General features: G+C 45.6%; 2 protein-coding genes across 2 annotated transcripts; one reads left to right on the forward strand and one right to left on the reverse strand.

Moving 5' to 3' along the window:
• Window positions 1-947: 947 nt before the first annotated feature.
• Window positions 948-4631, forward strand: Selenov (selenoprotein V). The gene is made up of 5 exons (XM_004673030.3): window positions 948-1747; window positions 4103-4127; window positions 4239-4292; window positions 4377-4451; window positions 4548-4631. Exons 1-5 carry the CDS (start codon window positions 948-950, stop codon window positions 4629-4631), a joined length of 1038 nt encoding a protein of 345 aa, XP_004673087.3.
• A 15410-nt stretch (window positions 4632-20041) lies between these two features.
• Eid2b (EP300 interacting inhibitor of differentiation 2B) lies at window positions 20042-21113 on the reverse strand. The gene has a single exon (XM_004670342.2). It carries the CDS (start codon window positions 21111-21113, stop codon window positions 20673-20675), a length of 441 nt encoding a protein of 146 aa, XP_004670399.1. The 3' UTR covers window positions 20042-20672.
• Between the last annotated feature and the right edge of the window lie 4163 nt (window positions 21114-25276).

Here is a 25276-nt window from a genome sequence, read left to right on the forward strand (position 1 = left end):
CCTCCCTACCTCCTTTCCTTCCTTCCTTCTTTCCTTCCTTCCTCGTTCTTTTTAAAATATATTTTATTTACTTATTTGAAAGGGAGAAAGAGGCAGAGGGAGAGAGAGAATGAGAATGGGCATGCCAGGGCCTCTTTCCACTGCAAACGAACTCCAGATGCATGTGTCCCTTGCACATCTGGCTTACGTGGGTCCTGGAGAGATCTGGGAAATCCTTTGGCTTTGCAGGCAAATGCCTTAACCGCCAAGCCATCTCTCCAGCCCACTTTCTTTTCTTTTCTTTTCTTTTCTTTTCTTTTCTTTTCTTTTCTTTTCTTTTCTTTTCTTTTCTTTTCTTTTCTTTTCTTTTCTGTGTGTTTTTTCCAGGTAGGGTCTCGCTGTAGCTCAGGCTGACTTGGAATTCACTATGTTGTCGCAGGGTGGCCTCAAACTCATGGTGATCCTCCTACCTCTGCCACCCAAGTGCTGGGATTAAAGGCCTGCACGTTGGTGCCCAGCTCTGCTGTCCTTGTTTCGAAGAGGCCTTTTCTGATTCTGCAGATGCCTGCCTGAGATCTTGCAGGTCCTCCCAACCCCATCTCTGATCGCCTTGGTCTGTCACTGTGGTAATGAGTGTGTCTTTCCACAGTGGGTGTGGTGCCCAGGCACAAGGCTGCTGGGTACCCAGAATCACCTAGCCCTGGACAATATGTAAGAGTCAACATCAGCTCCAGGAAGCCCTAGGGCTGTGTTCCTTACCATGCTGACGAGGCAAAAGGCCCTGACTGATTTCGAAGGCCTGGTTCAGGGCTGTGGAACCTGAGCCAGAGTGGAACCCGGTGTAACAGTGGCTCCTTGTAGTTGCCTCCTGGTTTAGAACCCTGGGGCTAGGAGATGCTCTCCACGCCCAAGGGAGCAGGGCCGGGCGGGACGCCCAACCCCCGCTACTCGGGTCCTACCTGGTCCCCATGAACAACCAGGCACGGGCCCCAGACCCCTCCTCCGTCCGGGCTACCACCCCGGTCCGGGCTTCTACACCTGCCCGGACCCCAACGCTGGGCCAGACATCAACCCCAGTCCGGCCTGCCACCCGGGCCCGGAACCCAACTCTGATTCGAACTGGGACCCCAGTCCGGGCCTCGACCCCCGTCCGGACTCTCACCCCAGCTGTGGTCCAGCCTCAGACCCCGGCCCACTCTCCAGCTCTGGTCCAGCCTCAGACCCCAGTTCACACCCCAGCTCCTGTACGGACTGCCACCCCAGTGCGCACCCCAGCTCCTGTCCGGACTCTCAACCCAGTCCACACCCCAGCTCCTCTAGTCCGGACTCCAGCCCCGGCACCGGCTCGATTCCCAGCCCCAGCCTCAGCCCTGGCATCTGCACCATCCCCAATCCCAGACCCGATCCCAGTCTCAGTTCCTACACAGAAACCCTTCCCAACCTTGGCATCACCTGTGGCTGAGCGGGCAGAGCCCCCTGGGTCTCCTGAGCATCCTGCATCCAGCCCCAAGCGCCACCCCTCTGCGGGCAGCCTGGTGGGGGTGGTCCAGGGGCCCGGGCTTACTGCCGCAAGCCCCAGCGCCACAGGCCTTACATCGGGCCTGGCTCCTGAGTCAGACTCCTCGGACATTGAGCTGGAAGACTTCCCTGCTCTGGGACACTTCTTCAAACCCATCCTGTTGCCCAGTTCCGTTTCCACAACAGCCTTTGCCTCCACCAGCGAGACCTCCGAGATGCCTGCTAGAATCTTGATTCGAGTGACCTACTGGTGAGGGGCTGCGTCTGACTGGTGCTGGGGCTCCGGGGAGGTGGAGGAGGAGTTCTGGACTAGGCCAGGGCAGGGAGACAGGATGGCGGAGTCCTTTCTTCCAGGTGTAAACTACCACCAATCCTTCTCTTCAGGATTGGAGAGTTCTGTGTTCAAATCCCAAAACTGGCTCTGAGCTTCTTTCACTCACTCCCACCCACTCATCCATCCATGTGATTCTTGGCTTTGAAATTCATTCACTCATGCAATCATTCATTCTTTCACTCATTCCTTCTGAGCAATTCACTTGTTTCAGTCCTAAATCTGAACATTCATTCCAATTCAAACATCTATTTTCAGCCAGGCATGGTGGCACACGCCTTTGATCCCAGCATTTGGGAGGCAGAGGGAGGATGATTGCCATGGATTCCAGCACACCCTGAGACTACATAGTGAATTCCAGGTCAGCCTGGACTAGAGTGAAACCCTACCTCGAAAAACCACACACACACACACACACACACACAAAACAAAACAAAAAACATCTATTTTCACCATTCCTGACTCAGCTGTATTCCATCACTTTCATTCAGAAGCCAATCCAGCCCAGGCCCAGCTGAGGGAAAACCTCACCCACAGCTGGAAGTTCCCAAGTGGTCAGAGACTCTTTCTTTTTAAAAAATATTTTATTTATTGATTTGAGAGAGAAAGAGAGAGGGAGAGAGGGAGGGAGAGAGAGGAGGAAGCAGTTTGCCACTGCAAATGAACTCCAGTCGCATGCACCATCTTGTGCATCTAGCTTACCTGGGTAATGGGGAATTGAATCTGGGTCTTTAGCCAGGCAAGCGCCTTAACTCCTGTAACAGACATCTTCAGGTCACTGAGATGAGCTTTCAAACCAGGCAGTTATGGGAGGAAGGGATTTATTGAAACAGAGGAAGTTTCATAATGGCAGAAGAAGTTAGCCTCCTTTCATAGGTCCAAGCAGAGAGAGAGAGAGAGAGGGAGGGAGGGAGAGAGAGAGGCCATAAGCCATAGCAGCAGCATAAGCAAACACACTTAAGAACTCCAGGTTGCACTACAGAAATGGCTTAGCAGTTAAGGCACTTGCCTACAAAGCCTAAGGACCCATGTTCAACTCTCCAGATCCCATGTAAGCCAGATGCACAAAGGTGAGGCAAGTGCAAGGTTACACATGCCCACTAGGTGGCAGAAGCATCTGGAGCTCGATTGCAGTGGCTGAGGTCCTGGCAAGCCAATTCTCTTTGTCTCTCTCTCCTTCTAAATAATAATAATTAATACATAATATAATATTAATATAACATAATAATATAAATAATATTAATAATAATTATTCCAGGCAAAGCTCAGGCACTTTGCATATCTTTAGACTGGAATTCCAAATCTACCCTCACACCTTAGGGCTGGATCCTAGGAGCCACACAAGTGACACCTTCTCCAGCCAGGTGGCTACAGATCTAATATACACATCTTAACAAAGTCCTGAATAGATTGGGGGCCATTCATTCAAACTACCATAACCACTAAGCCATCTCTCCATCACCCTCTCCTCTTTCTTGACAGAGGCTTATACAGTCAAGCTGGATATGTAAACAATGCTAGCCTTGACCCTCTGTCTCCACCTCCTGTGCTGGGATGAGTGCCAGTGTCATCTTTCTTTGTTTTGTTTGTTTATTGTTTTGTTCTTTTGAGGTAGGGTCTCACTATAGCACTGGCTGACCTGGGACTCACTCTGTAGTCTCTGGCTGGCCTCGAACTCATGGTGATCCTCCTACGTCTGCCTCCCAAGTGCTGGGATTAAAGGTGTGTGCCACCATGCCAGGCGCCAATGCCAGCATTCATCTCTTTTCTATCCCTCTCTCTGAATCCAAGGGGGTTTGTTTGTTTGAGGTAGGGTTGCACTCTAGCCCAGGCTGACCTTGAACTCAGTGATCCTCCTATCTCTGCTTCCTGAGTGCTGGGATCAAACGTGTGCACCACCATGCCAGGTTTTATTTAGTGTGTTTTCTTTAATTTTTTAAAATTTATTTTATTTATTGGAGAGAGAGACAGACAGAGAAAGGGCATGCCAGGGCTTCAGCTGCTGCAAATGAAGTCCAGAAGTATGAGCCACCTTGTACATCTGGTTTACATGGGTCCTGGGAATTGAAACTGGGTCCTTTGGCTTTGTAGGCAAGTGCCTTAACCTCTAAGCCATCTCTCCAGCCCTCATTAGTGTTTTTGCCTGCATTAGATGGAGCTACTTGGAGGTTTGAGCAGAAGAGGGATGGGATCTGACTTGGGCATTTTTAGGGTCACCACTGATGTGTCCTCCCTGTTTTTCTCTGTCTTCCTCCTTCTGCCCTTTGCCTCTAGTGGCCTTTGAAGCTATGGCCTTCGGGTGAGTAGTCTGGGCTTTGGGTGTCAGGCTGCTGTCTGGAGGGAGGAGTTCCCGTGTCCTTTCCTGTGTCCCTTTTCCCTGAGACCTGACGACTTCACCTCCTCTCCTCAGTACATTCTACTGAAAAAGAGCCTGGAGCAGCATTTCCCAAATCTTCTGCAGTTTGTAAGTGTGTTGTTGGTGGCCTGGGGAGAAAGTCCTGAGGTTTTGGAGGAGAGCTCTCAGCCAGCCCCAAATTTCCCTTCCCAGGAGGAGGAAAGAGCTGCCCAGGCTAGCGGGGAGTTTGAAGTGTTTGTAGAAGGACAGCTGGTCCATTCCAAGAAGGTGATTCTGAGCAAGGAGACTGGACAAGGAAGAAGGAGGGGGTTGGCATCTTTTAGGGTGGGAGTCATGTCTGGGGTCTTTCCCTTCCATATCCAGAAAGGTGATGGCTTTGTGGATGAGCCCAGGCTGAAGAAAATTGTGGGTATTATCAGTAATGAGATCAAGACGAAGAAAAGGTAGCAGTGATGGCTGGCTTGGAGACGCGTGGAGTGCACCGGAAGTCCACTAGTGGGAGGGAAGTAAGTGAGTATGGCTGGGCCACGTCTGGGTCCGGAGCTCAGCTAGCCCCCACTCTGAAACCATGACTCAACACCGACGCCTTAAAGAGGTAGGAGGGGCGCCATGAATCCGAGGCCATCCTGGAAGGAATTCCAGGTCAGCCTGGGCTACAGGGAGACCCTCCCTTGAAAAAAAAAAAAACAAGAAAAAAAATTCCTTTCTTTTCCTTTTGTTTGTATGTTGAAATAGAGTCTCACTCTAGCCCAAGCTGACCTGGAATTCACTATGTAGTCTCAGGGTGGACTTGAACTCACAGTGATCCTCCTACCTCCACCTCCCGAGTGCTGGGATTAAAGACATGTGCCACCATGCCTGGCTTTTTTTTTTCTTTTTCTTATTTGCAAGAAGCATAATGGGTGGTGGGGAGGGCCATGCCCAGGGCTCTTCGCACTGAAAAGGCACTCCAGATGCATGCACTCCTTTCTGGATCTGGATTTATATGGGTACTGGAGAATTGTACCTGAGCCATCAGGTTTTGGCAAACAAGCACCTTTAACCACTGAGCCATCTTTCCAGGCTACCTACATCTTTTATTTTATTTTTTAATTTTTAAAATATTATTTATTTGGGCTGGAGAGATGGCTTAGAGGTTAAGCGCTCGCCTGTGAAGCCTAAGGACCCTGGTTCAAGGCTCTATTCCCCAGGCAGATGCACAAGGGGGCACATGCATCTGGAGTTCATTTGCAGTGGCTAGAGACCCTGGCGTGCCCATTTTTCCTCTCTCTCTCTACCTCCCTCTTTGTCTCTGTCGCTCTCAAATAAATAAATAAATAAATACAAACTTTAAAAAATTATTTATTTATTTTTGGTTTGTTTAAGGTAGGGTCTCACTCTAGCCCAGGCTGACCTAGAATTCACTATGTAGTCTCAGTGTGGCCTCAAACTCACTGCAATCCTCCTACCTCTGCCTCCCGAGTGCTGGGATTAAAGGTGTGAGCCTGGCAGGTTTTATTATATTATTATTATTATTATTATTATTATTATTATGTTTTTGCAAGATAGGGCCTCACCCTAGCACAGGCTGACATGGAATTTATTCTGTAGTCCCAGGCTAGCCTCAAACTCATAGCGATTCTCCTACCTCTGCCTCCCAAGTGCTGAGACTAAAACTGTGCACCATCATGCCTGGCCCTTTTTCCCTTTTTTTGGGGGGGGGGTTTCAAGGTAGGGTCTCACAGTAGCCCAGGCTGACCTGGAATTCATTATGTAGTCTCAGGTTGGCCTTGAACTCACAGTGATCCTCCTACCTCTGCCTCCTGGGATTAAAGGCATGTGCCACCACACCCAGCACCCTTTCTACTTTTTATTTTGAGACAGGGCCTCAGTACGTTGTCTTGCAATTCCCTTGCATTGGCCTCTTAGGTAACTGGCATGACATGTCTGCACCCCAGGCCTTACTTGTAAAATGGGATTGTTGAGACAGTTGCTTGAGATGACTTCCTTCATGTTATACATCAAACAGGGTTTACATTAGGGCCCCATGCTTGTCAGAAGAGTTCAATATTCACTTTAGCATCTAATTGAAGATCTGTGCTTTGCAATACCACTATGTGCCTTGTAAATTTAAGATGAACAGTCAGGCATGTTGGCTCATGCCTGTAATCTCAGCACTTGGGAAGCAGGAGGATCAGGAGTTCACCACCACGCCCCCAGTAAGCACTGTTTTAAAGAGAGTAAAAGATGTACACAATAGTTTACTTGCCATTAATCCTGGGTTTCCTCCACTGTTGGATTCTAGTCTAGACAAGTGTTGTACCACTGGGCCACACCCCAGCCCCTCACTGTGGACTCTAGACAAGTGCTCTACCTCTGAGCCACGCCTCCAGCCCCTCACTGTGGACTCTAGACAAGTGCTCTACCTCTGAGCCACGCCCCAGCCCCTCACTGTGGACTCTAGACAAGTGCTCTACTGCTGAGCTGATGCTGGTGTTTTTCCTTTCTTTCTTTCTTCCTTCCTTTCTTTCTTTCTTTCTTTCTTTCTTTTTTTTTTTTTTTTGAGACAGGGTCTTGATAAATAGTGCAGGCTGACCTAGAACTCACAGTCATGTGTAAATCTTCCAAGTGCTGGAATTACAGTAAAGCAACCATCTGGCTCTATTGGATACATTTTTTTTAATTTTTAATTTTTTGATTATTTTTTTTAATTAACAGCTTCCATGATTGTAGACAATATCCCATGGTAATGCCCTCCCTACCTCCTATTGGATACCTTTTTAAAGTGGCCATTAAAAAATGGCTGGGCATGGTGACATACACCTTTGATCCTGGCACTCAGGAGGCAGAGGTAGGAGAATCATCATGAGTTTGAGGCTACTCTGAGAGTACATAGTGAATTCCCTAAGACCCTAACTTAAAAAAAAAAAAAGGGAATTTAAAATTTTTATTTATTTGAGAGAGAAAGAGATGGAAAGAGAGAGAGAAGAGAGAGAGGATAGGTGTGCCAGGTCCTTCAGCACTCAAACAAACTCCAGATTCATGCACCACTTTGTGCATCTGGCTTACATGGGTACTAGGGAATTGAACCTGGGTCCTTAGGCTTCCCAGATAAGTGCCTTAAATGCTAAGTCATTTAGCCAGCCCCAAAGGGAATTTTAAATGACTTTGTACTATTGAACGCACTCTTAAACATATCCAAAAGTATCTTTTACAGCTATGTGTAGTGGCTCATGCCTGTAATTCCAGCATGGGAGAGGTTGATGCAGCAGGATCATTATGAGTTTGAGGCTAGCCTGGGCTACATAGAGAGCTCTGGGATAAAACCATTTCAAAAAGTCAAAACCACTTTATCTGCCTGTTTATGTCTGTCTAAATAAATAAATATTTTTTAAAGTAGGCTGGACAGAGGGATCTGTGGTTAAGGAGCTTGTCTGCAAAGCTTGAGGATCCAGATTCAATTACCCAGTACCCATGTAAAGCCAGATGCATAAGGTGGCATATGTGACTAGAGTTCATTTGCAGTGGTTAGAGGCCCTGGCAGGCCCATTCTCTTTCTTTCTCCATTTGCCTCTTTCTCTCTCTTTCATAAATAAATAAATAAAATATTTTTATGTGAGAGAAAAAGTTGGCATACCAGTGTCTCCAGCCACTGCAACTGAACTTCAGACACATGTGCCACCTTGTGCACATGCATGACCTTGCGACCTTGTGTGGCTGGCTTACATGGGATCTGGGGGGGTCAAACCTGGGTCCTTAGGCTTCACAGGCAAGCCCCTTAACTGCTAAGCCATCTTTCCAGCCCATAAAATATTTTTAAAAAATCAAGAGCTGGAGAGATCACTTAGCAGTTAAGGGGCTTGCCTATGAAGCCAAAGGACCCAGGTTTGATAACCCAGGACCCACATAAGCCAGAGGCACAAGGTGGGGCATGCATCTGGAGTTCATTTGCAGAGGCTGGAGGCCCTGGCACACCCATTTTCTCTTTATCTGCCTCTCTCTTTTTCTCCCTCTCAAACAAAAAAAAGTTTAAAAATCAAAACCAAAGGCCAGGGTGTAGCTCACTTGGTAGAGTGCTTGCCTAGCATGCATAACAGTCTCCCCAGGCACTGTGTGAGCTGAGGTGTGATGGTACATACATGTAGTCCTAGCATTCAGGAGGCAGTGGCTGGAGAATCAGAAGGTCAAGGTTTTCCTTAGCTACATAGGGTGTTTGGGGCCAGACTGAGCTACATGAGATCCTGACTCAAAAGGAAAAAGAGGGCTGGTGTAGTTAAAGTGCTTGCCTGTGAAGCCTAAGGACCTGGGTTCAATTCCTCATAGCAACGTAAGCCAGATGCACAAGGTGGTGCATGTGTCTGGAGTTTGTTCGCAGTGGCTAGGGGCCCTGGAGTGCCCACTCATTCTGCCATTCTCTCACTCTATCTTTCTCTGTTTTGGTTTTCCAAGGTAGGGTCTCATTCTGGCTTAGGCTGACATGGAATTCACTATGTAGTCTCAGGATGGCTTTGAACTCACGGCGATCCTCCTACCTCTGCCTCCCAAGTGCTGGGATTAAAGATGTGCGCTACCATGCCCAGCTTCTCTCTCTCTTGCTCTTAAATAAGCAAGTAAATAAATAAATAAAATATTTTTTAAGAAAGAAAAACAGGAAAATGCTAATAAAAATAAAAAGATTAAAAAAAAATAAAAAAAAAAGAAAGAAAAACAGCTGGGAGTCTAATCTAAGGAATTCACTAGAACAGTAAGTCCTATATAAACACAAATATTTTTGCTGGGAATAGCTATTAATTTCGTCTTCTTTTCCCATTTCAGGATCCTCAGCGGGATGATGAGAAGGGCTGAAATGTTGTCAAGCCAGGTCCTTTTCTGATGGTGGCTGGGGTTGGGGTGGGGTTAGGGAAAGGCACAAAAAGGAAATATAGTCTGCTTCTCTGTGTTGGCCTCTGACTGAGCCTGCTGCCGCCACACTCATGCCTGGGCCTCTTGGAGCTCACCTACTGCCGTGTTCCCTGCAACCCTCACACCTGAAACCCAGAGGGGCAGAGGAGAAGGTCAGAGCTATGCCCTCTTAGACCCAAGCTGTGGCACTATTGCATGGTATGGAGCCTTTAAGTGGGGAGGAGGTTCATGGAAAGAAGTTAGGTTGGGGGGGGTATGCCCTGGAAGGGAATATTGGGGTCCTAGACTTTTTCTCTCTCCCTTCCCTTCCCTCCCCTCCCCTCCCCTCCCTTCCCCTCCCCTCCCCTCCCCTCCCCTTCCTTCTCCTCCCCTCCCCTCCCCTCCCCTCCCCTTCCTTCTCCTCCCCTCCCCTCTCCTCCCCTCCCCTCCCCTTCTTCTCCCCTCCCCTCTCCTCCCCTCCTCTCCCCTCTCCTCCCATCCCTTCCCTTCTTCTTCCCTCCCCTCTCCTCCCCTCCCTTCTTCTCCCCTCCCTTCCCTTCTTCTCCCCTCCCCTTCCCTCCCCTTCCCTCTCCTCCCCTCCTCTTCCCTTCCCTTGCTTTCTGCCATGAGGTGAACAGTCCTCTGCCACATGCTCCCATCATGATGTACTCTGTCACCACAGGCCAAGACAACAGCACCAGCTGATCTGGACTGAAGCCTCTCACAAAGTGAGCCAAAAATAAATCTTCCCTCCTTATAACTTGATTATCTCAGGTATTTTGTTGAAGGGGCAGAAAACTGATGGTCATCTTGGAATGTAAGGTTGTTCTTTTTTCCAGTGAGTATTTTTGTCAAAGATCAGGTGGCTGTAGCTACCTGGACTTATATCTGGATCCTCTATTCTGTTCCATTGATCTACATGTCTGTTTTTGTGCCAGTACCATGCTATTTTTGTTACTATGGCTTTGTAATATAGGTTAAAATCAGGTATGGTGATACCACCAGCCTTATTTTTGTTGCTCAAGATTGCTTTAGATATTCGAGGTTTTTTGTGCTTCCAAATGAATTTTTGGATTGTTTTTTCTATTTCTGTGAAGAATGCCATTGGAATTTTGATAGGGTTGCAATAAATGTGTAGATTGCTTTTGGTAAGATTGCCACTTTCAAAAAATTGATTGTTACAATCCAAGAACAAGGGATGTCTTTCCATTTCTTAGTGTCTTCTGCAATTTCTGCCTTGAGTGTTTTACAGTTTTCATTGTAGAGATACTTCACTTCCTTGGTTAGATTATTCCAAGGTACTTATTTTGAGATTTATTTTTATTTTATTTATTTATTAAGAGAGAGAGAGAGAGAGAGGGAGGGAGGGAGGGAGGGAGGGAGGGAGGGAGGGAATCGGCACACCAGGGCCTCCAGCCACTGCAAACAAATCCAGATGCATGCCCCACCTTGTGCATTTGGCTTATGTGGGACCTGGAGAATCGAACCTGGATCCTTAGGCTTTATAGGCAAGTGTGTATTAACCACTAAGCCATCTCTCCAGCCCTACTTTATATATTTATTCTTTTTGATGCAACTTTGAATGGGGTAATTCTCTAACTTATCCTCTGTGTGTTTGTTGTTAGCATATAGAAAGACTACTGTTTTCTGTGTGTTTATTTTGTATCCTGCTAGATGCTATAAGTGTTTATCAGCTCTAACAGTTTTCTGGTAGAGTCTTTAGGGTCCCTTATGTATACAATCATATCATCTGCAAATAATGATAACCTGATCTCTTCCTTTCCAATTTGTATCCCTTTTATGTGTGTCTCTTGCCTTATTACTATGGCTAAGATTTCCAGTAATATATATAAATTTTGTTTTGTTTTTCAAGGTAGGGTTTCACTCTAGTCCAGGCTGACCTGGAATTCACCATGTAGTCTCAGGGTGGCCTCGAACTCACAGTAATCCTCCTACCTCTGCCTCCAGAATGCTAGGATTAAAGGCGAGTGCCATCACACCTGATTTCTAGTACTATATTAAATAAAAGTGGGGACACTGGACACCCTTGTCTTGTTCCTGATTTTAGTGGAAAAGCTTAAAGTTTTTCATCATTTAGTATTATGTTGGTTGTAAGTTTGTCATAAATACCCTTGATTATGTTGAGATATGTTTCTTCTATTCCCAGTTTCTATAGGACTTTTATCATGAAGGAATGTTAGATTTTGTCAAATTCTTTTTTTGCATCTAATGAGATCATCATTTAATTTTTGTCCTTCAGTCCATTTATGTAATGTGTTACTTTTATTAATTTGTATATGTTGAACCATCCTTGCATCTCTGGGATAAAGCCTAGTTGGTCAGGGTGAATGATTTTTCTGATATATTCTTGTATTCTGTTTGCCAGTATTTTGTTGAGAAGTTTTGCATCTATGTTCATGAAGGAAATTGTTCTATAATTTTCTTTTTTGTTCCAGTTTTGGTATCAGGGTGATGCTGGCTTTGTAGGAGATCGGTAGGATTCCTTCCTTTTCTATTTTATGGAAAAATTTAAGACACATTGGTGTTAGTTCTTCCATGAAGGTCTAGTAAAATTCACCAGTGAATCTATCTGGGCCTGGACATTTTTAGTTGGGAGATTTTTTATAACTGCTTGGATTTCCATACTCGTTATAAGTCTATTTAAGTGATTTATCTCATCTTGATTTAATTTTGGTAGGTCATATAAATCAAGGAAATCATCCATTTCTTTCATACTTTCAAACTTAGTGGAGTATGTGATCTCACATAACCCAGTCTGCAAACCTGTATCTTTTGGTTGGGGCATTGAGGCTGTTAATACTAACAGTTATTATTGAAAGTTGTGTATTTATTTTTGCCATTTTTCTTTTTCTATAATTTTACCTTTCTTCTAAAGCAGTTTCACTAGAGGCCATTTCTGATGGATTTATAATTTTTGGTTGGATTGTATTGCTTGACTTTTTTTCCAGGTAAGGTTTCACTCTAGCTCAGGCTGACCTGGAATTCACTATGTAGTCTCAGGCTGGCCTCGAACTCGTGGCGATCCTCCTACCTCTGTCTGCCAAGTGCTGGGATTAAAGGTGTACGCCACCACGCCTGGCCACCACCTTATTTTTTAGACCATGTCTCTCACTGAACATGAGCTCATTCACTTGATTGGACTGGCTAGCAGTGAGCTCTTAGGATCCGCCTGTCTTTACTTCCCCAGTGCTGAGATTACAGGCATTCACCAAACCTGGGATTTAAGTGGGTACTGGGGGTCCACACTCAGGTCCTCATGCTTGTGGGGCAAGCACTTTACTGATGAAGCCATATCCCACACCCATGTTTACCTTCTTGAAACGAGGTGAATACAACATGGACCTAAACACTGAAAAGGCTGATAAACCATAAACTAGGTGTGTCCAGTCTTTAGCCTGTCAGTCTCTTGTGTCCAAGGATAGCTATGCATGCAGTTTAACACATTTGCACATGTCATGTTGCAGTGTCAAAAAGTTGGACATGCACTGCTATAAACCAATTTCACTTATGCATCCTAAGGTAAAATCTCTCTTTTTTAAAAACTTATTGTTGAGGTAGGGTCTCACTGTCTCTCCAGGCTGACCTGGAATTTCTCACTATGTAGTCTCAGGGTGGCCTTGAACTCATGGCAATCCTCCTACTTCTGCCTCCTGAGAGCTGGGATTAAAGGCGTGCCCCCCCCATACCCGGCCTAAGGTAAAACCTTAATTAACTAGTTAATTAATTAATTTAGACAGGTTCTCATGTAGCCCATGCTGGCCTGGAATTTGCTGTGTAGTCAGGGATGCCCTTGAACTTCTGATCCTTTTCCCTCTCCCTCCTTAGTGCCGGCTCCCAGGCCCAAACCACTATACCCACTTTTATGCAGTGCTGGGGATGTAACTCATGGCTTTGTGCATACTAGGCAAGCTCTCTATCACCTGAACCACATCCTAATTATTATTATTGTTTTTCCCGGGATGACCTGTCAATTGATGAGAGTGGGGTGTTGAAGTCACCCACCACCACTGTGTTTGGTTTTATCTGTGACCTTAGTTCTAATAGCGTTTTTTTGATGAATTTGGGAGCTCCCATGTTAGGTACATATATGTTTAGGATTGTAATGTTCTCCTGTTGGAGTGTACCTTTAATCGATATAAAGAGACCTTCCTTATCTTTCCTAACTAATGTTGGACTGAAGTCTACCTTGTCAGATATTAGGATAGCAACCCCTGCTTGTTTTCTAGGCCCATTTGCTTGCAACACCGTTTTCCAACCTTAATTGTAAGATGGTGTCCATCCTTTGTAGAAAGGTGGGTTTCTTGGAGACAACAAATTGAAGGATCCTGCTTGTTAACCCAGTCTGCAAACCTGTGTCTTTTGGTTGGAGCATTGAAGCCATTGATATTGAGATATTATTGAAAGATGTGTATTTGTTTTTGCCATTTTTTTGTAGTCCTTCCGGTTTTACCTTTGCTCTCTTGTGTTAACTAGTATTTGAGTATTGTTTGTTTTTTCCAGTTCCTTATATGTGTGCTTTTCTTTCTCTTCAGCATGGAGGATTCTTTCAAGTATTTTCTGTTTTGGTGGTTTTATCTTCAAATACTCCTTTAACCTGCTTTTGTTGTGGAATGTCCTTATTTCTCCATCTATTTGAATGGATAGCTTTCCAGGATAAAGTAACCTTTGTTGACAATTGTTATCTTTCAGAACTTGGAATGCATCACTCCAAGCCCTTCTGGCTTTTAAAGTTTGTGTTGAGTAATCTGCTGTGATCCTGATGGACTTGCCTTTGTATGTGACTTGATTTTTCTGTCTAACTGCTTTCAATATATTTTCTTTGGTTTGTGTGTTTGGTAGTTTGATTATAATATGGCAAGGTAATTTTCTTTCCAGGTTTTGTCTGGTTGGTGTCCTAAAGAATTCCTGTATCTGCATTGGCACTTCTTTCCCAATTTGGGGAAGTTTTCTTCTATGATTTTGTTGAAGACACCTACTATGCCTTTGGAGTGAAATTCTTCTTCTACTATGCCCTATATTCTTATGTTTGATCTTTTCATATTGTCCCAAATATCTTGAAATTCCCATTCATACTTTCCTATTAGTTTGTCTTTCTCTTGTTGGACTGTATTAGATCTGCCATCTGGTCTTCTAGCTTAAATATTGTCTTCTCCTTCATCCATTCTACTGGTGAGATTTTCTACAGAGTTTTTTATTTCATTAACTGTGTTCTTCATTGCTAGTAATTCTGACTGGGTTTTCTTTATTATTTCTATTTCCTTATTCATGTCTTGTATTGACCTCTTTATTTCATTAAATTGGTGTCCTATGTCTTCTTTGATTCCTTTGATTTCCTTTCATTCTTTTGATTTCTTCTTTGACTTCTTTGAACATATTTATAATCATTCCTTTGAAATTTTTCTCAGGCATTTCCTGTAACTTGTTCTCACTGGAGGTCATTTCTGATGCATTAATACTTTTTGGTGGATTTATATTGTCTTGATTTTTGGTGTTTCTTGTGTTATAATGTATATATTTTTGCATCTTGGATTAATTTAATGATTGGATTTTTTAATTAGCTGCAGTAATTTTAGATGTATCAACCAATCTGATGTTATATATCTTCAGGGTAGGAGCTTAAGGTGCTAGGTGTGACTCTCAAGGCTCTCAGAGTATCTACAGAAGTGACAGTAGGTGTGGGGTTTGCCTGCTGTGAGAGTATTCAAGCAGGCTGAGTGGAACAAAATACAGGCAGATTCTAAAATTTAACTAAACAACAATGTACACTTTCAATGAAAAACAACACAGAGTATTTATGCAAGAGTAGTTATTATGACAGCCAGATCCTCTAACTTTCCCTTAGGGTGTGTGGTGCCTCACCCATACCCTTAATCCTGGCAACAAGGAGGTTAAGATTTCTGGTCTGTTGAGGGTTCCAAGTCAGCTTGGGACCAAGTGAGACCCTTCCCTAATGTATAACAGAAGGGGAAACAAAGCCACTATAAATCAAGAAGCAACAAATAACAAGGCCAAAATATAGCTTATTTAAGAATGGCAAATCTGGGCTGGAGAGATGGCTTAGTGGTTAGGCGCTTGCCTGTGAAGCCTAAGGACCCCAGTTTGAGGCTTGGTTCCCCAGGTCCCACGTTAGTCAGATGCACAAGGGGGCGCACGCGTCTGGAGTTCGTTTGCAGAGGCTGGAAGCCCTGGCGCGCCCATTCTCTCTCTCTCCCTCTATCTGTCTTTCTCTCTGTGTCTGTCGCTCTCAAATAAATAAATAAATAAAAAATTTAAAAAAAATTAAAAAAAAAAGAATGGCAAATCTGATGATCCATCAGATTTAACACATAATTTATCCTGATATGGAAGGTGCAATTAGCACTTCTGGTTCAGGCCTATATACCAGGTTTATTAGGCGGGTACTGACGTGGTGTAATCACAGTTACCTTTTGGGATGATTTTGGTCTGGTATGCTGTGCTACTGCTTGGGTCCCTCTTTGGTGCACTGTGGGTTCAAGTAGGCTGGTTGGGTCGCTGGATCACTGTTCAGTTCACCGGTGCTGGGTGCTGTGATGTCCCTTCCCCAGGTCTCTACTGCTTGCTGGCACTTGTACTGGCGGTGGGGTAGGGGAGGCTGTCAATGGTGACTTTAGTTCTCTCACTGGTCCACGTGATCCTCTACGTCGTGATCTGCTCCTCTGTTATTCACTGGGGCTCTCCCTTCACGTTTCTTGAGTTTGTGAAGAGCTCCGGTGTGAGTGGAAGATTCCCTGACCTGGTTTTTCTTGCGGCTCAAGCCCAGCCTGGCAATTGTGGCCCTGTGGACCTGGTGCCGCCACTGCTGGAGCCGCTTCTGCCTGCCTATGTGGGCTCTGGATCTCTCCTACTTCTCTACTGCCCTTTTAATTTCTATACACCTCACTTTTTAGTAAAATGAGCATTTTGCTGGTTTTTTTTTTTTTTTTTTTTTTCTTTTTCTCCCCTAGGCTGCTTTGGCATGGTTCCTATGCCACCATGTTAACCAGAAGTCCTATTATTTTGTTTACCAAGGTAGGGTCTCGCTCTTGCCCAGGCTGACCTGCAATTCACTATGTAGTCTCAAGGTGGACTTGAACTCTGGGTGATCCTCCTACCTCTGCCTCCTGAGTGCTGGGATTAAAGGCGTGCGTCACCACGGCTGGCTTTGAAAGTTTTCCTCTTTTCTTTTTTGCTGCTGGCAGGTTTTATTTATTTATTTGAGAGACAAGAGGTAGAGAGAGAGAGACAGTGGGCACGCCAGGGCCTCCAGACACTGCAAATGAACTCCAGATGCATGCACCTTCTTGTGCATCTGGCTAACATGGGTCCTGGGGAATCAAACTGGGGTCCTTTACCTTTGCAGGCAAACGCATTAACCACTAAGCCATCTTCTCCAGCCCACTCCAGTTTTTTTAAATCATTTCTTTTTTATAATGTATTTTATTTATTAGAGAGAAAAACAGAGAGAGAGGGAGAGAAAGAGGAAGATAGAATGAGCATGCCAGGGCCTTCAGCCAGTGCAAATGAACTCCAGAAACATGTGCAACCTTGTACATATAGCTTACATGGGTCCTGGGGAATTGAACCTGGGTCCTTTCACTTCACAGGCAAATGACTTAACTGCCAACCCATCCTTCCAGCCCCCAGTTGTTTTATTTATTTATTTGAGAGAAAAAGACAGGGAGAGAGAGAGAGAGAATGGGTGCGCCAGGGTCTCCAGCCACTGCAAACGAACTCCAGACGCGTGCACCCCCTTGTGCATCTGGCTTACATGGGTCCTAAGGAATTGAACTGGGGTCCTTTGACTTTGCAGGCAAACACCTTAACTGCTAAACCATCCCTCCAGCCTTCAGTTTTGTTTTCTGAGGTAGGGGCTCACTCTAGCTCAGGCTGACCTGGAATTTACTATGTAGTCTCGGTGGCCTCAAACTCATTGTGATCCTCCTACCTCTAACTCCTAAGTGCTGGGATTAAAAGTGTGTGTCACCATGTCTGGCAAAATTTTGTAAATATTTGTTTGAAAGGGACAATATAAGGCTGGACAGATGGCTTCACAGTTAAGGCACTTGCCCAAGGATCCAGGTGTGATTCCCCAGAACCCAAGTAAGCCAGATGCACATGGTGGCACATATGTCTGGAGTTTGTTTGTGGTGGCCACAGGCCCTGGTGTGCCCATTCTCTCTCTCTCTCTAATAATTAGGTAAATAAAAAGTATTTTTAAAATGTGCTGGGTGTGGTGGTGCACACCTTTAACCCCAGCACCTGGGAGGTAGAGCAGGAGGACCACCATGGATGTGAGTTCAAGGCCTTCCTGAGGCTTCATAGTGAATTCCTGGTCGGCCTGGGCTAGAACAAGACCCTACCTTGAAAAAAAAATAATAAAGGGAGAGTATGGCACACCAGGGCCTTTTGCCACTGGATATGAATCCCAGTCACATGCACCACATTATGCATCTGGCTTTATATGGGTACTGAGGAGTTGAACCAGGGTCATCAGGCTTAGCAAGTACCTTTAAGTGCTGAGCCATCTCCCCAGCTCCCTAAATTTAAAAAAAAACAAACAACAAACATTTATTTACTTGAGAGAAAAGAGAGAGTTTATAGGTGTTCCAGGGCCTCCTGCCACTATAAGCATGAACTCCAAATGCATGGGCCACTCTGTGCATCTGCCTTTACATGGGTACTAGGGAATCAAATATGGGCAGTTGGGTTTCGTAAGCAAATACCTTTAAATACTGAGCCATCTTTCCAGCTCTACTTTTCTTTTATGTATTTATTTATTTATTTTTGTTTTGTTTTTTGAGGTAGGTCACTATGTAGTCTCAGGGTGGCCTCAAACTCACAGCAATCCTCCTACCTCTGCCTCCCGAGTGCTGGAATTAAAGACATGTGCCACCATGCCTAGCCCTACTTTTCTTTTAATTTTTGAGACAGGTTCTTTCTATATAGTGAAGGCTGGCCTTGAATTTGTGGTAGTTCTGTCTGCCTTCAAGCGGTAGGATTATGGGCATGCACCGTCATGAAACAAAACTTTGTTCTTGGGCTGGAGAGATGGCTTAGAAGTTAAGGCATTTGTCTGCGAAACCTAAGGACCAGGTTCAGTTCCTCAGAACCCACATAAACCAGCTGCAGCAGATGGTGCATGCGAATGGAGTTTGCCGTGGCTGGAGGCCCTCGTCCCATCCCATTCTCCCGCTCTTGCTATTCATTTAGCTCTCTCTCTCCAATAATAAAAAAAAAAAATTGAAAAAAACTTTGTCCTTTGTAAGACATGACTGTATATTGAAGAAAAAAGTAATAACGAGAATACAGTTAAGTTTAATAGAGCACCAAAAATATAAAGTAATCAACAGCAATCAATTTACAAACAAAACCTCATTCAACAATAATCATGAACAAAGAACCTTTTGAATATTCATAACAAAAATGTGCAAGAGCTACATGAACTTTAAAACACATACAGGATAGGAAACAAATGGAGACTTACCACACAAATGGATAGGAAGACATTGCAAAGATGCCAATTCTCAGCCCACACCTATAATCCCAGACCTTGGGGGCTGAGGTGGCAGGATTGCTGTCATTTGAGGCAAGCATGGACTACAGAGTGTGACTCTGCCTCAAAAAAAAAAAAAAAAAAAAAAAAAAAAAAAAAAACCAGATGAAGAAAATCTTTGGAAAAGCAGTTTGATGAGGATGGAATTGAACTCCCAAAACCAAGCCATTGCAAACAAAATACTAACATTCACAATCAAAGCACTCCTTTAGAACTTTGGTGTGGCAAAACCATTTTCTTTTTCCCCCATGGTAGGGTTTCACTCTAGTTCAAGCTGACCTGGAATTCACTATGTAGTCTCATTGTGGCCTTGAACTCATGGTGATCCTCCTACCTCTGCCTCCTGAGTGGGATTGAAGAAGTGCTCTACCATGCCCCACTTTTTAAAAATTTTTGAGAGAGAGTGAGAGAACAGGGGCATCTGGGCCTCTAGCCATTACAAACAAACTCCATATGCATGTACCACCTTGTGCATCCGGCTTATGTGGGTTTTGAGGAATCAAACCTGGATTATCAGGCTTTGCAAGGAAGCATCTCAACCACCAAGCCATCTTTCCAGCCCCTTAATTTTTTTTTGGACTGGGCCTTATACTACAGTTCAGGCTGGCCTGAAACTCACCATGTTGTGTAGGCTGGCCTTGAACTCACAGCAATCTTCCTTCCCAGGCCTCCTTACTGCTGGGATTGCAGGTTGCAGCCACCACACCCAGTTGTGGCAAAGGCTTTCTAACTATGACTCAAAGTCTAGCAGCCATAAAAAAAGATAAAAGGGCTGGAGAGATGGCTTAGAACACTTTAATGGTGTTCACCTGCAAATCCAAAGGACCCAGGTTCGATTCCCCAGGATCTTTGTAAGCCAGATGCACAGGGTGGCACATGTGTCTGGAGTTTGTTTTCAGTGGCTGAATGCCATGGTGTGTCCATTCTCTCTCTCTGCCTCTTAATTACTGTTAAATGAGTTAATAAACAAAATTCTAAGAAAGAAAAAAATGGAAAATGTGCAGCTACATTAAAGAGCTTTTCTGTAGGATGAAGAGCAGCCCAAACAGAAACTGTTCATCTTGGGAATGCAGCTCAGTGTAGAACACTTGCTTAGAATGTGCAAAGCTGTGTGTCCCATCCCAGCACTAGAAAATAAAAAGTAAAACAATGTCTAGACTGACATCAACTTATATATGCCAGGTAGCTCTCGAAGGGAACACAAAACAATAATCTCCCTCCCCAAACCCAAATCCCTAACAATGATAGCTGGTTAGGAACCACTTTCGGTACAGTAGACATAAGAAAGATGGGCACTTTTAAACTTCTAATGACATATCTTTTGATCTCTCTTTTTGAGTCTTGTGGATACACATATACTCTAGAGTAAAACATTTAAATATTAATAGAAACAAATCTATTCCCACACACATACAATCGCATATGGCCTTGAATATGTGTTTATTTCACAAGACATAAGTCCTTCTTCCTATCTGAGTATTTACAGCTTGTCTACAGAACTTCATCAAACACAGAAAGCCAACATTCCTGTAAGCTCTCAGCTGGTGGTGAGATGACCACACATTCTGAAATGCCCCAAGTTCTCTAAACAGCCTTCCCAATCGGAACTAAAACTCAAGAGGCAACTGGATGCCTAACAACTACCGCCTTAGTTTCTTTTGCCATCTTGGTTAACTTCTATGGGCTTATTCTCTGGCAGGTATTTTTGTTTGTTTGTTTTTGTTTTGTTTCTCCTTGGCCTTCATTTCTGCAAAAACCATCCGTGATGAAAAGAATCCTACAAGTGCAAGGACAATGAGTCATCAAGTGGTTATCACAGAGTCCTCTCTGCAAGCCTGCTTCAAGTCACAAGTGCCATTTCCTCTGCACGTGCTTCCTATGTTCTCTGCTGGCTTGCATGGCCTAGACATCTCTTTGCCTTTTACCTAAATGTGTGTGGGTTGAGGGGTGGGGTGGGAGGAATCTCATGCAACCCAGGCTGGCCTCGAACTCTCCAAGTAGCTGAGGATGGCCTTGAACTCCCAACCTTCCCGAGCGCACGTCACCACGCGCACTCAGTCGGCCAGGGGTCCGCGGGCGGCGGCCAGGGCGACCGTGAAGGCCTGGGCAGCGTCCGAGGCCATCGGGGGTGGGTTGGCGTCGAAGGCCGCCTCCCTCGCCTTGCAGCCTTCCACGAAGAGCTTGCGGCGCTCCTCGACCTCGCGCAGCAGCCGGACGGGGATCATGGGCGTGTTGTCCAGATACTGGTGGAAGAGCCGGTGCCGGTGCATTTCGTACAGGTGCACGTTGGGCACGGCCATCATCAGGCCGGGGACCCTCCGCGGAGCGACGCCCAGGGCCCTCGTCATGGGCCGGGCGGCCGCCGCCGGGGACCCTCCCTGCACCTCTGGGGCGCCCCGGCTCCCGCCGCCGCCCACGCCCGCCGGGAGCTCGTCGCTGACGCCGGCCACCGTGCCCAGGCTCCGGGGGCCGCTCTCTCCCGGAAGCTCCGACATCTCCCGCGCAGACAGAGCGCTTTCCGCACACACTCAATGGACAGCCGGGGCAATGACGTCATCTGGGGGCGTGCGCATGCGCGATCCTTGCGGCGCCCGAGAACGCTGCGCGCCAGCGTGGAGGGGTGCGCCCGTCTCCAACGCCCCCTAGTGGTCATGGATGGCTTCGCCTCAGTAATGCGAGGACTGACTTTTTTTTTTGGTTTTTCCAGGTAGGGTCTCACTCTAGCCCAGGGTGACCTGGAATTCACTTTGGAGTCTCAGGATGGCCTCGAACCCCCCGCAATCCTCCTACCTCTGCCTCCCTAGTGCTGGGATTAAAGGCGTGCGCCACCATGCCTGGTTCACTTTGTTTTTTGAAAAAATTTTTGACTATTTCCATAATGGTAGACAATAAACTATGGTAATTCCCTTCCCCCCACTTTCCTCTTTGCAACTCCGCTCTCCATCATACTCCTTCTCCCTCTCAGTTTCTCTTCTATTTTGATGTCATCATCATTTCCTCATATTATGATGGTCGTGTGTAGGTAGTGTCAGGCATTGCAAGGTCATGTATGTCCAGGCCATTTTGTGTCTGGAAGTGTACATTGTAAGGAATTCTACTCTTCCTTTGGCTCTTACATTCTTTCTGCCACCTCTTCAACAAAAACCCCCAAGTCTTGGAAGGTGTGATAGAGATGTTTCAGTGCTGTGCATTCCTCTGTCACTTCTTAGCACTATGGTGCCTTTTGAGTCATCCCAAGGTTACCACCATCTGAAAAGAGAAGCATCTCTAACTGAAAGTGAGAGTAGCATTAATATATGGGTATGAACATTAAGAGAAGTACTCACCGGGCACTTTGGTATGCATAGTATATACATTTAACCAGACACCAGCAGGTGCCACACACCTAGGCCCATGACTTCCCCTGTCATAGGTTTTCAGTACCAGGCATATTTTACCTCCAGTGGGGCAGGCCTTCAGTTCAATTAGAGAGTGGTTGGTTTCTCCCATAACAGACATGCCACTATTGCACCCATTGGCTCATTTGGCCTGGGTGACTAAATTTAAGGCTTGCAGTGTCCACTGTTATTTATCTCCACTGGTGATTTCTCTCTCTCCTATTGAAGTGGATGCAGCGTAGCTTTTTCCAGCTTTCTGTCAGCTGGTCTACAGGGAGGAGGTTTTCAGCTCAGCTCCAGCATGATTTCTCAGTGACCTTGCAGCCCAAGTATGTGGAGTCTTCAGCAATAGAGTCTTACCATCTATTCCGGGTAGGACACTAAGAGCCTTGGCAATAGCCTATAATGCTTTGGGAGCATCATGGACCTCCCTGGCCAACAACTCACTGGAAGGTATCCCGTCCCTGGCACTGAGAATTTTCTAGTAATAATCTATGGTGTCTGGGTGTGCTATTGTCCACAAAAGTAGGTTTATATATGACTTATTTATACCCTCTTAGATTTTGATTAGTCACCCCCTATTTATTTATAAGCAGAGAGAGACAAGATAAAGGGGACACACACACACACACAGGGCGGGGGGGGGGAGAGAGAAAGAGTGGGAGAAAGAGAATGGATGTAGCAGGCCCTCTAGCCCCTGGAAATGAACTTCAGACGATGTGCCACTGTGCCATCTGGCTTTATGTAGGTACTGGGGAATTGAACCCACCAAGTCGTTAGGCTTTTCAGGCAAGCGCCTTAACCACTGTGCCATCTCTCCAGCCTTTTTGTCTTTTCCTTCCTTCCTTCCTTTCTTTCTGTCTTCCTTTTTTCTTCTCCCCTCCATTATTCTCTCCTGTTGTTCTACTTCCTATCTCTTTCTTCTTCCTTCTCTCATCCTTCTTCCCTCCCTTTCTTTTCTCCATTCTTCTCTCCATCTCTGACCCTATTTCCTTTCTCTTCCTTCCTCATTTTCTTTCTTTCCTCCTTCCCTGCCTATCTCCCTACTTCCTTTCTTTTTCTCCCTCATTCTTTCTGCAAATGTTGTCTCTTTCTTATTTATTACATTTGTGTGGTGTGCCTGTGTATAGGCATGTGGGTGTGTGTGCAGGGTGTACGTGTATGGAGGCCAGGAGACAACTCTGAGTGTCATTCCTCAGGAGTGCCCCCACCTATTTTTGAGACAAGGTTGGCCTTTAGCCTGGAACTCACAGATTAGGCTAGCCAGCAAGCCTCCGGGATCCATGTGTGTCTGCTTCCCAATATACCACCCCTAGCTTTTTGTTGTTATTGTTTTTCAGGTAGGGTCTCATTCTAGCCCAGGCTGACCTGGAATTCACTATGAAGTCTTGGGCTGACCTAGAACTCGCAGCAATCCTCCTACCTCTTTTCCTGAGTGGTAGGATTAAAGGCGTGCACCAGCAATGCCTGGATTCGTGCCAGGCTTTTTTACATGGCTTCTGGAGATTAAACTCAGGTCCTCATACTTGAGAGGCAAGCACTTCACCTACTGAGCTATTTCCCTTTTATTTTTTTATTTGTTTTTTTTTTGAAGTGGGGTCTTGCTGTAGTCCAGGCTAACCTGGAATCCACTATGTAGTCTCAGAATGGCCTTGAACTCACAGTGATCCTCCTACCTCTGCCTCCCGTGTGCTGGGACTAAAGGTGTGCCCAGCTGGTGTTCAGATTTCAATTTGCTGGTTAACTTTTCACTTATTACTCATTTACAGGGGGGAAGGCTCAAGTCTGAGTTCCGACCCAGACCACTCGGGATGGTCTTCTATATCACAGCACCTGACAGCTAGAAGGGAGGTAGAGATGAGAACTTCTTGGGTGCACTTGATCAAGGTGTAGCAAAGACCAAGGGAGGGAGAGTGAAAGCAGCCCTGCCTCCGAGGAGGTGAACCTGGTATGGAGGGCCAGCCCAGAAGTTGTCCTCTGACCTTCACACCTGAACGGGCACCTGCACACCTGCACACACACCATGCCCAGCTTATTTATTTGATAGGGTCTCATTTAGCTCAGGCTGGCCTCAAACTCCCTGTGTAGACAAGGTGACCTTGAATTCATGATCTTCCTGCTTCTACCTCCCAAATACTGAAATTCCCAGACCTGTGTCACCACATCTGTTTCTTAGTTTCATCTTTAAAAAATGTTTGACTGGGGCTGGAGAGATGGCTTAGCGGTTAACCGCTTGCCTGTGAAGCCTAAGGACCCCGGTTTGAGGCTCGGTTCCCCAGGTCCCACGTTAGCCAGATGCACAAGGGGGCGCACGCGTCTGGAGTTCGTTTGCAGAGGCTGGAAGCCCTGGCGCGCCCATTCTCTCTCTCTCTCCCTCTATCTGTCTTTCTCTCTGTGTCTGTCCCTCTCAAATAAATAAATAAATAAAAATTTTTAAAAAAGTGTTTGACTGGGCTGGGTGTGGTGGTGCATGCCTTTAATCCCAGCACTCAGGAGGCAGAGGTAGGAGGATTACCATGAGTTCAAGGCCACCCTGAGCCTACATAGTGAATTCCAGGTCAGCCTGAGCTAGAGTGAGACCCTACCTTGAAAAAAAAAAAATTTTTTTTTAAAGTTTGATGCTCTGTCAATACCTAAATGGTACCCGCCCAAATGATATTTGTCTCCAGAACTCCATGACATATTCTTATTTCCTTGTTTCCTCAACATCTCCACAAATACTGTGACCATCCCATCTAGATAACACCAGTGTAGTAATGTGGATACCTGCCACAAAGTCTTCTTGCTCTTTCCTGACCATGCCCTACAATTAAAGACACCAATGGGCCAGGCACGTAGCCTGGATGTAGCCAAGGATGACCTTGATTTTTTTTTCAAAAATATTTATTTATTTGATTGAGAGAGAGAAGGTGGCAGATAGAATGGTTGTGCCAGGGCCTCTAGCCACTGCAAACAAACTCCAGACACATGCACCACCTTGTACATATGGTTTACATGGGTACTGGCGAATCGAACCTGGGTCCTTAGGCTTTGCAGGCCTTAACCACTAAGCAATCTCTCCAACATGACCTTAAATTTTTTTTTGAGGTAGGTCTCACTCTACCACAGGCTGAATTGGAATTCACTCTGTAGTGTCAGGCTAGCCTTGAACTCAAAGCGATTGCCTCCTAAATGCTGGAATTAAAGGTATGTCACCAAGGGGGGGGGGAGGGAGGGAGGGGGAAGAGAGAAGCAGATACAGAGAACGAGAATGGGCATGCCAGGGCCTCCAGCCACTGCAA

This window comes from Jaculus jaculus, chromosome 14, assembly GCF_020740685.1.
Source record: "Jaculus jaculus isolate mJacJac1 chromosome 14, mJacJac1.mat.Y.cur, whole genome shotgun sequence".
Lineage (NCBI taxonomy): Eukaryota > Metazoa > Chordata > Mammalia > Rodentia > Dipodidae > Jaculus > Jaculus jaculus.